Here is a 13,899-nt window from a genome sequence, read left to right on the forward strand (position 1 = left end):
ACTTAGTTTATAGGGAAATAAAGTCATGTCAACCTCCAACTTCTTAGCCACAACTCAAAAGAATTCAAGAGAGCAAGCTGCCAGAGCTGCCACGGATTAGAGGCAGGTACTGAAGCCAAGTGTCTCATTCCATAAAGGCCAAAGAAAATTAAACACCCACCTGAAAGATGAGTCTAAATACAAGAAGGAATACACAATATACAAAGGTTGTATAATGCATCCACACAAGGACACTGCTCTTTGAAATTTAAAGAAAAAATTTATTGAAGATCTGAAAAACAATTCCTAAAAGATTGGCTTTTCCAGAAAACTGTAGCTACACAATGCATTGCGCCTATCATGTTAAAACGTGCATTAGACACAAATACAAAAACCATAAACAAGCCACCACTCTTCAACAATCTGAGTAGATAAAATGCCTAAGGAACAATGTGGATGACTTGCAAAGGATAAGCTCTTTACTTTAAGCACCAATAAAAAAAAAAAGAGCACAAATGGATGAGTGTGATCAGTTATATACACTGAATTGGACCTTTGGCACTAGGAATCAGAGCATTTTGTCATATAGCATTAACACATATTATAAAAGTGCGTAGTGTCAAAGGAATAGAACCACCAGCATTCAAAAGCAGCTTTGTCAACTAGGCAAAAGAACACTCTACAGTATGTCTCTCCATTGTCCATCAATACACTGGTAGCAACTTTGAAATAAAATTTAAAAAATGAAAAGAAAAAGAAAAAAGGAGCTATAACCCCTTTTATTTTCTCTGTTTAACTCAAACAGAAAACAAACATCAACTCTGTTATACACTAACATTTTCAAAGTACATCATTTGTACAGGAGGACTAAGAACAGAAATGTGTTACAGAGATCCAAACGTAACTGTAGTATGCGCCTCACACCGCTTTCCGGTGGTACTCAGGAGGAGCCACTTCATAATCGCTGGCACTAAACAAAGTTGCAGAATTCTTTGCCAGGTATCTGAAAATAAAATGTTCCTCGTTACAAATGAAAAAGAAATATGTGTTGATTCAAGTTTCTTCTCATTTATTATATACAAAAGTCATACAAACATTAATATATTCTAAAATAATCACAACTTCATAATAAAACCATATAATTACAACTAACAATAATAGAGATATATACCAGGTAACAATGCATAGAAAATGAAGTCCAGAATTACTCCCCTAATTTCAAAACAGCAAGAAGAGTTATCTTAATACCAACTTGAGAGCTTCAACTCTATCTTTTAAGGAAAGGTCATGGTGTTACCCTCAAAGAATAACATTTGGTGTTTATTCTTTATTCAAATTAAATATATTCAGAAACTGACAAGTAAACTTGAAGTGAACACCAACCATAAAAATCAAAGTAACCTGAAATGTCAAGTAATAGAGCAGTTTCATGTTATAAAAAATAGAAGTAAAGAAAGGTATTTATCACTGATCAAAGATTATAAAGCTATTTAAGTTCCTAGGCTCACGTTGCATTTTTAAATTTTTTATTATATATAAAAAAAGAGGCCCTGGCTGGTTGGCTCAGTGGTAGAGTGTCAGCCCAGTGTGTGGAAGTCCCAGGTTTGATTCCCGGCTCAGGGCACACAGGAGAAGCACCCATCTGCTTCTCAACTCCTCCCACTCTCCTTCTTTCTGTCTCTTCCCCTCCATTGGAGCAAAGTTGGCCTGGGCACTGAGGACGGCTCCACGGCCTCCACCTCAGGTGCTAGAATGACTCGTGTTGCAATGCAGCAAACTCTCCAGAGGGGCAGAGCATTGCCCCCTGGTGGGTTTGACGGGTAGATCCCAGTCTGGCGCATGCAGGAGTCTGTCTCTGCTTCCCCACTTCTCACTTCAGGAAAATCCAAAAAATAAAATTCAAATACAGCCTGACCAGGCAGTGGTGCTGTGGACAGAACATTGGACATGGACGCAGAGGACCCAGGTTTGAAATCCTGAGGTTGCCGCTAGAGCACAAGCTCATCTGGCTTGAGCAAGAGGTCACTCACTCTGCTGTAGCCCCCTGCCCACCCCCACCCCGCCAAGACACATGAGAAAGCAATCAATGAACAACTATCAGTAATGTGCCACCACAAAGAATTGATGCTTCTCATCTTTCTCCCTTCCTGCCCGTCTGTTCCTATCTGTCCCTCTCTGTCTCACAATTAAAAAAAATTTTTTTTCAAATACAGAAATGTGTAAAGTGGAAACAGAAAACTTCAACCTCTCCTTTCAGTACTATGCCCAAGAAATAATCCACTGTTAAGTATGAGCCAGACTTCTCCAGATGTTTCCCAAAAACTAAAAATGTTTCTCTACAAATGAGGAGAATCACACCATATTCTCTACTGCAAATTGCTTGGAACTCTTTTTGCACTTAATATTTCTATAGGGTAAGTTCCCAAAAGCATAGCTTTTCAAATGCCCTACTAAATCCTGTGGAAACCCATCTAGCCTTTCCCCCGTTTCTTCAACCTTTTTATTTTTAGATAAAACTAAAAAGAGATACCTGGTCTTAATGTTCAACACCTTTTATACTTCCATGTCTTTGAATTTCCGATGTCCTACTTATCACTGTTTCTTTCATCTTTTTCCTTACTGCAAGAACTCTTTTGTGTGTTAAAGTTACCAGGTCCTTTAACATATATGTAAGATCTATTCCTTTCATCTTTAAGACCATATTCTTATCACATAGAATTTTATATACTGGTAGTCAAATTTATCAATCATTTTCTGTATCACTGAATTTTTAGAAAGACCATTCTCACTATAAAAGTTATAAAAATACTGCCCTACATTTCCCCCTTCATTCTCTTAGTCTTCACAATTTATTTATTTTTTTTTTGTATTTTTCTGAAGTTGGAAACAGGGAGGCAGTCAGACTCCCGCATGTGCCTGACCAGGATCCACCCGGCATGCCCACCAGGGGGCCTTGCTCTGCTGCAATCAGAGCCATTCTAGCGCCTGAGGTAGAGGTCATAGGGCCATCCCCAGCACCCCGGCCAACTTTGCGGGAGGGGAAGAGAGAGACAAAGGAGAAGGGGAGGGGTGGAGAAGCAGATGGGCACTTCTCCTGTATGCCCTGGCTGGGAATCGAACCAGACTCCCACACGCCAGGCCAACGCTCTACCACTGAGCCAACCGGCCAGGGGAGTCTTCACAATTTAAATTTTCGATTCATCTAAAATTTTTATGCTTAACAATAGTGTGGACCTAACTTTGTTTCTTTCTAAAGACTAGCCCATTGCTCCAATTTTCTAGTATTCCATCATTCCACTAGCTTCTATCACGTCTGATATTCCCATACATTTGGTACCTTATTCCATTACCATAACTACTCCTGTACCAATACCATTGTTTTATTTACTTCAGTTTTATACTTCACTATCTATAGTGTCAATCTATCAGAGTAAGGCATGTTTTTCATTTCAAGCATACCCTCGCACTTACTTTAGGAAATCATGAAGATAATTCAGTAATAAAGCAAGGCTCTTCTCATCCAGAGGTGTGTAGGCCAGCATTGCGCCAATTCGTACTATTTAAACAAAATAATCTGGTCAAATTACATCCAAGGTAGCATTACAAATAATTTTAATTATGTGAGCAAATGTAACTAACCATCACCAATTCTTTTAAATACATGATTTCAGAAACTCCTGATTTTTACAAAAACTTTGACATGCATTCATCATTTTAAATAAAAGTTTAAATTAGAATGGAATGTTATTTTGTTACTCCTTGATATCAATGAGGAAAGAAAGTAAAATTTTGTTTTCTAAATGGCGTATTACCAAATAATCTCAGTAGATGTGGCGCTCCATACACCTGGGACATAGGTGCATCAGGGTGGTCCGCAAGGATCTCAGCATACTGTGGTCTCTCAAATTTGTAGAGCAGCTGAGTGCCCAACATCACATTGAAGTATTCCTTTATCCCTGCCACAACTTCATTAACAGCATACTCCCTAATAAATGAGCAAAAATAATTTACTTCCAAAACAGGTCATTGAAAAGATCTGAGAGATGGGGATTAATTCAACCAACACAAGCATAAGGATTAAGTTCAAGGCTCCCTTCAAGCTAAAAGTGGCTTTAATATTTTTTTAAAAACTGCTTTTAAATGGTTATATATGTACATGGTTAAATATATATTTATAATAGCTTCAATTTTACCTAAAATATTTCCAATCGGAAGAAAAACTCTAACAGCCAAACCCATGTCAATGAAATTCAATTTTGCTAGTATTTAATGGTATTAAAGTAGGTACACATTTCAGAGAACTTATTTAAAAAAAAAATATTTGAAAGAAAAATGACTTTGGGTCTAACCGGTGGTGGTACAATGGATAGTGTCAACCTGGGACACTGAGGTCCAAGATTCGAAACCCTGAGGTTAACAGCTTGAGCACAGGCTCACCAGCTTGAACACAAAGATTGCTGGCTTGACGTCCAAGCTGCTGGCTTGAACAAGGGGTCACTGGCTTGGGTGGAGCCACCAAGTCAAGGCGCATATGAGAAGCAATCAATGAACAACTAAAGGGCCACAACTATGAGTTGATGCTTCTCATCTCTCTCCTCTAAAAAAAAAAAGTCTTTGGATATACTTCAAACATGTGTATATTCCTACTTATTATCTGTGTTTCCTCGAGATTTCTTGTAATTTGCATAATCCTCCAGAATGGAATCCACGTTCTTCTTGGCAGGAAGATAGAAGAGCTATAAAAACAAAAATACACTTGAATACGAGTTGTTGTTTTTTTTAAATTACACTAGCAAAGCTTAAATGCTTTAATATAACTTTTCTAAAGGTTCAATGATAAAAGATCAACCAACAGTATTGCAAAGAAATAAAAAACACTGTTCAGCATTTGAAATATGGCTAATGGGGTCAAGGAACTGAAATTTTAATTTTACTTACCTTCAGTTAAATAGCCAAATATGGCTAGTGACTGCAATATTGGATAGCACAGCTCTATGGTGACCAATTGGACACACATAAACTACCACTATATCTGGAACACACCATACATAAATGTATCTCCATGTTATCAATCACTTACTCTATGTGTATCACGTACCAGACCCGGTCCGGAGCATTAACAATGTTTTCATCTTATCAACCATAAGGCAGATGTTATTAACTCCACTAAATGTGGGAACCAAAATATAAAAAGGCTAGGTAACTTGTCCCAACTCAGATGTAAATGGTAGAGCCAAGGTTTCAATCGTACCAGTTTAGCCAGACACAAATCAAGAATCAAATGAAGTCTACATGCTGTATATGATTTACCTGCCTTAAGTCTCGTAATTCTCACGAAGTCTCTACTCTTCCCCAACCCTCCCCACGCCATTTGTTACAAGAAATTGGTTCGTCTTATAGAGTTCTTCATTCTGGAGTTTGACGTCTGCATCCTTGTCGTGTTACACAATATATCTCAGTAGCTAGACCTAGAAACTTGACTGGATTTGGGTGCTTCTGGAGGCCATGAATACCTTACAGGTGGCATTGTGTGCTTCCTATTATATTCCACTAGTAGTGACATATGTGGGGATGTCCCATTTTCAATGACAGTTATGACAGGAAACCCATGCTTGCCTTTACCTATTTTTTCAGAATTGGTAAAGAATTGCTTGAGCCTGACTGAGCGGTGGCGCAGTGGATAGAGCATCAGACTGGGATGCGGAAGACCCAGGTTCGAGACCCCCGAGGTTGCCAGCTTGAGTGAGGGCTCATCTGGTTTGAGCAAAAGCTCATCAGCTTGAGCCCAAGGTTGCTGGCTCCAGCAAGGGGTTACTCGGTCTGCTGAAGGCCCACGGTCAAGGCACATATGAGAAAGCAATCAATGAACAACTAAGGTATTGCAATGCGCAACGAAAAATTAATGATTGATGCTTCTCATCTCTCCGTTCCTGTCTGTCTGTCCCTGTCTATCCCTCTATCTGTCCCTGTAAAAAAAAGAAAAAAGAAAAAGAATTGCTTGAGGTGAAGGACCTCCAAAATGAGTTATCTCCACTTTTTATCATTATAACCTCACGAACTTTTATATACTTTATTCCTCCCCAAATCATTCTTTCAGATTATCAAATTGTTCAGTTTCTGAAATAAAGCATTCATTAGTCACACAATTTCAATATTATGATCATCTATACAACCTTTTCCTTTAAAAGTTTTTTTCAAACCAGAAAGAACACATCTATATTATAATCAGTGTAATTTTCAAGTTACCTGTTTCTGCCGGGTAATTAAGTCCCAGTCATCAACAAGCCATGGTTTTAGTTCTTCAGGAATCTTTACTTTAACTTCAACTCTGTTCATGAATGTTTCCTCCTAAATGGAAAAAGGAAAATATTCTAAAAGGTCTTTTCTTACTGAATGGCTATTCTGAAAGACAAGACTTTTCTTGGCCTTGAGAAGCACTGGGTATAGAGTACTCAAACAGGCTGTCAGATTATCACTTCAAAAATCATAAATGAAAAGACCATAAAGCTAGCTGCTGGGAAATAGCAATCTATCCTTGATAGAGAGTTGGTCTGAATATTTTGCTGTGAAAGCAAAAATTCTTTAGCAAATTCCCATTTTCTGTAAATGAGCACTTTTAGTGTTTATTTGTTGTGCTTTTAGTGTTTTCATATTTATTGTTGATATATAGACTATTCCAAATACAACTATCTTAGTTATATCTCTAAAACAGAAAATTCAATATTCTAACTAAGTCTTCAATAACTGTTCAAAGATGCCTGATTTTGAAAACATTCCACTTTATAAGTATAACACTGCTTTATAACATCAGCTTCAGAAATGTGAAATGTCAGATAAGAATTATAACCCTACTTTCAGAGTTATAATTCATAACTTTGGGAGTTATAAACATAGTAAATTAGAAATGAGACTTTTTATCAGTTAATAAAGAATCTGAAGCTATTATACCCCCACCCACACAGAATAGGTTTCCACAATATTTTTTATCAGTTTATTAAGTCATCTTGGGACATACTAAGTCATTTAATATACTGCTCACAAAAATTAGGGGATATTCCCAGTCAGACGCTCTATCCACTGCGCCACCGCCTGGTCAGGCACATTTCAGATTTTTTAAAAAAAACTCTTCTTGCCTGACCTGTGGTAGTGCAGTGGATAAAGCGTCGATCTGGAATGCTGAGATTGCTGGTTCAAATCCCCAAGCTTGCCCAGTCAAAGCACATACAAGAGGCAATTATATGCTAATGCTTCCCACTCCTCCCCTGTCTCTCTCTCTCTCTCTCAAGTCAATAAATAAAATTCTTCTTTTTTTTTTTTTTTTAGAGAGAAATAGAGAGACAGACATACAGGAAGGGAGAGATGAGAAGCATCTACTTGTAGTTGTGTCACTTTAGTTGTTCATTGATTGCTTTCTCATATGTGCCTTGACTGGGGGGCACCAGCTGAGCCAAGCCAGTGACCTTGGGCTCACGCCAGCAACCGTGGGCTTCAAGCCAGCGACCTTTGGGCTCAAGCCAGCAACCATGGGGTCATGTGTATGATCCCACTCAAGCCTGGCAACCCTGCACTCAAGCTGGTGAGCCCGTGCTCATGCTAGATCAACCTGTACTTAAGCAGGTGACCTTGTAGTTTCGAACCTGGGTCCTCAGTGTCCCAGGCCAGTGCTCTATCACTGTGTCACCACCTGGTCAAACAATAAATAAAATCTTAAGAAGAAGAAGAAAAAAATTAGGGGATATTTTATCACTTCATTTTGGGGATATCCCCTAATTTTTGTGAGCAGTATATATATACTAAGTCCTCATTTAAGGTCATCAGGATGTTCTTTAACTTGAAGCAAACTATGTATACTAAAACCAATTTGATCATAGGCTAGTTGATATAAAAAAAGTTGGGGCCCTATAGCATCTCAACAACATAATAACAAAACGTCATTAAACAAAATGAGTTATTCGAGGACCTGCTGCACAACTCAACACCAAAGAACATTTAGTCCTGGACATGAACACAGAGCTTACAAACATCTGATGATAAGCTGGGGGGAGGGGTATCTAGCAAAAAGTACATCACTAAGAGTTAAAAGTTAAAACAAAAACAAAACAACAAAATATATCCTGTATCCAAAAAAGGGGAGTATTTTTATTTCAGTCCTTAATGATGTTTTAGCAATGCTTTTGAGACTCAAAGTTCTGTTTTATTATGTTGTAACATGAGTAAGACTGACTAAAAATTCTAAATGCTAATCATAAACTTAAGGGAAAACTCACGTTTTCAACAGTAGGATCCACTCGAGCTCTTTTCTTGCGAGGAGGCTGAGGTGTCTCACTGGTGCTGCCACCATCTCCGTTTCCAGGTGCTATACAAATGAAGGTAAAAAAGAACATTTTAACTTATTAAACGAGAAACTCTTAAGGAAAAGTCTCTCATGACACACCCTTCTTTTCATTTTCCCATTATGTGGGTGTTACTTGAATCTATGTTAAAGAATCATATTCCTACCAAAAATATATCGATGAACACCTCTACCATTTAGTTGTAAGACAAAATTTAATATTGCCATCTTAATTTCTTTCTTTTTTTTATTTCAGAGAGAAGAGGGGAGGCAGAGTCAGACTCCTGCATGTGCTCCAACAGGGATCTACCCGGCAAGCCCACTACAGGGCGATGCTCTGCCCACCTGGGGCCCTGGCTCTGTTGCAACAGGAGCCGTTTTAGCACCCGAGGCAGAGACCATGGAGCCATCCTCAACACCAGGGCCAACTTGCCCAAACTGCTTGAGCCATGGCTGTAGGGGAAAAGGGGGAAAATAGAGAGAGAGAAGCGAGGTGGAGGAATGGAGAATCAGATGGTTGCTTCTCCTGTGTGCCCTGACTAGGAATTGAACCTGGGACTTCCATACACCAGGCCAACCCTCTACCACAGAGCCAATTGGACAGGGCACCAAATTACATCTTCGGGGTTAGTCATTAATAAAGAACATGAAATAATGAATGCTTATAGGTTTCTCCATGGTAAAGAGAATACCAGAGCCTGACCAGGCGGTGGCGCAGTGGATAGAGCGTCGGACTGGGATGCGGAAGGACCCAGGTTCGAGACCCCGGGGTTGCCAGCTTGAGTGCGGGCTCATCTGGCTTGAGCAAAAAGCTCACTAGCATGGACCCAAGGTCACTGGCTCGAGCAGGGGGTTGCTCAGTCTGCTGAAGGCCCGCAGTCATGGCACATATGAGAAAGCAATCAATGAACAACTACGGTGTCGCAACGAAAAACTGATTGATGCTTCTCATCTCTCTCCATTCCTGTCTGTCTCTCCCTATCTATCCCTCTATCTGACTCTCTCTGTCCCTGTAAATAAATAAATAAAAATTAAAAAAATTAAAAAAAAAAAGAGAATACCAGAGTTAGGCTTGTACTGCTATGTACCTATAATGCTGATTCATATTTAAAACCATCAATAAACATAAGCTTACTCTAAAAAAAATACCTCATTTTTTTTTGTGTGCACGCATGCAAAAGAAAGATATGAGAAGCATCAACTTGTAACTGCAGCATTTGGGGGGGGGTCCAGTTGAGCCAATGACCCCTTGCTCAAGCCAGCAACATTAGGCTTCAAGCCAGCAACCTTTGGGCTCAGGCCAGCAACCATGGGATCATGTTGATGATCTGATCCTCGCTCGAGCTGGCGACAACTGCCCTCAAATCAGCAACCTTGGGTTTTCTTTTCTTTTTTTTCTTTGTATTTTTCTGAAGTTGAAAACGGGGAGGCAGTCAGACAGACTCCCGCATGCGCCCAACGGGGATCCACCTGGCACGCCCACCAGGGGGCGATGCTCTGCCCATCTGGGGCATTGCTCCATTGTAACCAGAGCCATTCTAGCGCCTAAGGCAGAGGCCATGGAGCCATCCTCAGCGCCCGGGCCAACTTTGCTCCAATGAAGCCTTGGCTGCAGGAGGGGAAGAGAGAGACAGAGCGGAAGAAGAGGGGGAGGGGTCGAGAAGCAGATGGACACCTCTCCTGTGTGCCCTGGCTGGGAATCGAACCCGGGACTCCTGCACGCCAGGCCAACGCTCTACCACTGAGCCAACCAGCCAGGGCCAACCTTGGGTTTTCAAACTTGGGTCCTCAGCAACCCAGAACAATGTTCTATCCATAGCACCACCACCAGTCAAGGATAAAAAAACTGTTTAACTTTTAACAGTCAATTCAAAATTCAACATTATAAAGATAAAATAATTTTAACAAAATTAATACTTACTTTTCTGTTTGTTCTTTTTTGTTTTCCTAAAAAAGAGGAAAGAAAAAGAAGGTAAAGAATTATTGCTAAATAAAACTGCTTGTTTCAATTCCCTTTTATCAGAGTTAAGTTCCTAAAGAAATATTGCCTTAAATGATAAAAATCAGACACTGAGTAGTTTCCTGCTCAGACACAGGATTTTTTTCGACAGCTGGTTAAATTCATATCTCCCTTCACATAATATAAAAATAAACCAAGAACACATCGAGAGACTTCTTTCCAGGGTTATATTATTTAACATGTAAGGTTACAGTAAGTTATAGTTTACAAAGATTTACATTACTTTCATCAAAAATAAAGTTCCAATTATTTCCCTAATTACTTTAGTATCAGCATATTAACTTTAGATTTCTAAGTTTTAAGACAAACTGGTTTTAGTACTCAACTCTCAAAGATCCAAACTGAATTCACTTTTTTTCCTCTAAACTATACTTCTTTTCACACCAAACATTGCATTCTCCCACACGCAGACTATAGCTAATATCTCCTTCCACATAGTTATCAAGTTTTTCATTTTCTTTTCTGAGACAGGAATGGAGAGAGGAGGCGAAAAGCATGAACTCCTAATTGCTTTTACTTTAGTTGTGCATGGACTGCTTCTGAGAGAGGAGAGCAAGAAGCACTAACTTGCAGTTGCTTTCCTTTTACTTACTACATTGACTGCTTCTTATACAAGAGCTTTGACCAGGGCTGAGCCAGTGCTCAAGCCAGCGACCCTTGGGCTCAAGTGGACAATCCTCCCCCCACACCCTATCCCCACACCCATACTGATAAGCTTGCACTCAGAACCAGCAACCTCGGGGCACTGCCCTATGACCTCAGCATTCTGGGGCTATTCCACCACAGATCAGGCTGGTTACTATTTCTTTCTTTTATATATATATTTTTAATTTTATTTATTTATTTTTTATAGAGACAGAGAGTGAGTCAGAGAGAGGGATAGACAGGGACAGACAGACAGGAACGGAGGGAGATGAGAAGCATCAATCATTAGTTTTTCATTGCGCATTGCAACACCTTAGTTGTTCATTGATTGCTTTCTCATACGTGCCTTTACCGTGGGCCTTCAGCAGACCGAGTAACCCCTTGCTGGAGCCAGCGACCTTGGGTTCAAGCTGGTGGGCTTTTGCCCAAACCAGATGAGCCCGCGCTCAAGCTGGTGAGCTCGGGGTCTCGAAGCTGGGTCCTCTGCATCCCAGTCCGACGCTCTATCCACTGCGCCACCGCCTAGTCAGGCTATTTCTTTCTTTTTTAAATTGAGAGATTAGGAGATAGTGATACAGACTCCTACATGTACCTCAACTGGGATCCACCAAACACCCCCATCTGAACTCCAGGCTTATTTTTAGCACCTGAGGCTGATGTACTTGGACCCAACTATCAACACCTGGGACCAACGCATGAACCAATCAAGCCATTGGCTGCGAGAGAGGGAGGAAGAGGGAGAGAAGGGGGAGGGGTAAGGGAGAGAAGCAGATGATTCCTTCTCTTGTGTGGCCTGGCTGAGAATCTAATCCTGATACCCATACACCAGGCTGACACTCTATCCCCACTGAGCAAACTGGCCAGGGCCTGGTTATCATTTTTTTTTTTTTGGGGGGGGGGGGGTGACAGAGACAGAGAGAGACAGCCAGAAAGAGATGAGAAGCATCAATTCTTCGCTGCAGCTCCTTAGTTGTTCACTGACTGCTTTCGTCTATGTGCCTTGATTGGGGGGCTATAGCAGAGCAAGTGACTCCTTGCTCAAGCCAGCGACCTTGGGCTTCAAGCCAGCAACCATGGGGTCATGTCTATGATCCCTCGCTCAAGCTAGTTACCTCTTGCTCAAGCTGGCAAGCCCATGCTCAAGCTGAATGAGCCCACACTTCGTGCCAGCGACCTCAGGGTTTTGAACCTGGGTCCTCTGTGTCCCAGTCTGACGCTCTATCCACTGCGCCACTGCCTGGTCAGGCATGGCTACCATTTCTAATAGCATTCTAATAGCAACTTATTTCTATTTATATGCTGCCAAACAGTATATTGCCTTTTTTTTTTTTTTTTTTTTTTAGTGAGAGACAGGGAGAAACATCACAAGCATCAACTTGTAGTTGTGGCATTCTTAATTGTTCACTGATTGCTTCTCATACATGCCTTGACCAGAGAGCTCTAGCAAAGCCAGGACCCCCCCTTCCTTGCTCAAGCCAGAGACCACTGGCTTCAAACCAGAGAGACCTTTGGGCTCAGGCCAGTGACTATGGAGTCATGTTTATGATCCCACACTAAAGGCAGGTGAAACTGTGCTTAAGCTGGTGACCTCAAGGTTTCAAACCTGGGTCCTCAGTGTCCCAGGCTATATCTACTGTGCTACTACCTGGTCATGCAATAAGTTACTAATTTTTGTTTTAGTCATATTTATTTCTAGAATTCCAAGTTTGCAAAGCCCATGATTATGGATTACATCTGAATATGCTAAATTTTCTACAGCTTTAACTAAGATTTCTAAATGTTACTAACTATATTCATTTAATTTAGGGTTCATTTACAACTCAAATTAACTTATGCTTCATTATAAACACAAAAATCTGGCTATCTGAAAGTACAGCGGCTTTCCTGCTCTCTCAGGTTAACTTCGGCAACACAAACATTTTCTAGGCAGTATCTGTTTCAGATTAAGCCATAAACTTTTACTTGTACATGTCAAGAACACTGGGGTCCAACACTCATTCATTACCTAGTCCATACCATAAAATTAAAGAAAAATATGGACAACTGTTTACAACACTAAAGAAAAAAATTATAAACTATTCTTCAATGAATCCCAGTACTAAGGACTTCTGGACATTCTTGCTTCAACCTTCCTGCTTGTATTACTTAAACATGCAAGTTAGTTCTCAATCTGTGCAACAGATTTCATATAATCAACTGCTGATATTCTATTTGTATTCCTCTTTCTAAGCCCTATAACTAAATATTATATAGTCAAAATATAAGCTCTTAGATTCAATTTACTTTAAATAAATTAAGCCCTAGTTGTATAGCTCGGTTGGTTAGAGAATCGTCTCCATACACCAAGATTGTAGGTTCAATTCCTGGTTGGGGTACATTCAGGAACAGATCAATGTTTATGTCTCTGTCTCTCTAAAATCAATAAATAAATTAAAAATAATAAACTTAAGTCTTAAGTCATTCTTAAGAAAAATCATTTTGGCCATGGCCAGCAGCTCAGTGAATAAAGCATCAGCCCAGCAGATGGATATCTCGGGTTCGATTCCCATTCAGGGCTCACAAGAGAAGTGAACATCTGCTTCTCTCTCCCTCCTGCAGCCAGAAGATCAATTGGTTTGTGTATCAGCCCCAGGCACTAAAAATAGCTAGGCTGACAGAGTTTAACCAAACTCTGTCTGGTTTGTGTGTCAGCTCCAGACAGAGTTGCTGAGTGGATCCTGATAGAGGCACATGTGAGAGTCTGTCTCCCTATCTCCCCTTCTCTCATTTAAAAGAAAAAAAACCATTTCACTAAATAATTAACCAAATAATAGCCTTTTGAGGCCAAGTGCTAACAAAATTCACATGTATTCATCACTATTAGTTTAGAAAGAATAAGCACTCGGCCTGACCTGTGGCAGTGTAATGGATAAAGCATCAACCT

General features: G+C 40.1%; 1 protein-coding gene across 4 annotated transcripts in view; it reads right to left on the reverse strand.

The window, feature by feature from the left end:
* Nucleotides 1–739: 739 nt before the first annotated feature.
* MORF4L1 (mortality factor 4 like 1) overlaps nucleotides 740–13,899 on the reverse strand; it is a 42,140-nt gene continuing 28,980 nt past the window's right edge. For all 4 annotated transcript variants that reach the window (XM_066354562.1, XM_066354560.1, XM_066354561.1 and 1 more), the window contains 7 exons: nucleotides 10,233–10,258; nucleotides 8,247–8,335; nucleotides 6,226–6,327; nucleotides 4,627–4,715; nucleotides 3,792–3,964; nucleotides 3,451–3,535; nucleotides 740–982 (listed from right to left, as the gene is read on the reverse strand). In XM_066354562.1, the coding sequence (XP_066210659.1) occupies nucleotides 898–982; nucleotides 3,451–3,535; nucleotides 3,792–3,964; nucleotides 4,627–4,715; nucleotides 6,226–6,327; nucleotides 8,247–8,335; nucleotides 10,233–10,258 (649 nt within the window). In that variant the 3' untranslated portion in view covers nucleotides 740–897. The remainder of the gene's footprint in view (nucleotides 983–3,450; nucleotides 3,536–3,791; nucleotides 3,965–4,626; nucleotides 4,716–6,225; nucleotides 6,328–8,246; nucleotides 8,336–10,232; nucleotides 10,259–13,899) is intronic.

Source organism: Saccopteryx leptura, chromosome 13, assembly GCF_036850995.1.
Source record: "Saccopteryx leptura isolate mSacLep1 chromosome 13, mSacLep1_pri_phased_curated, whole genome shotgun sequence".
NCBI lineage: Eukaryota > Metazoa > Chordata > Mammalia > Chiroptera > Emballonuridae > Saccopteryx > Saccopteryx leptura.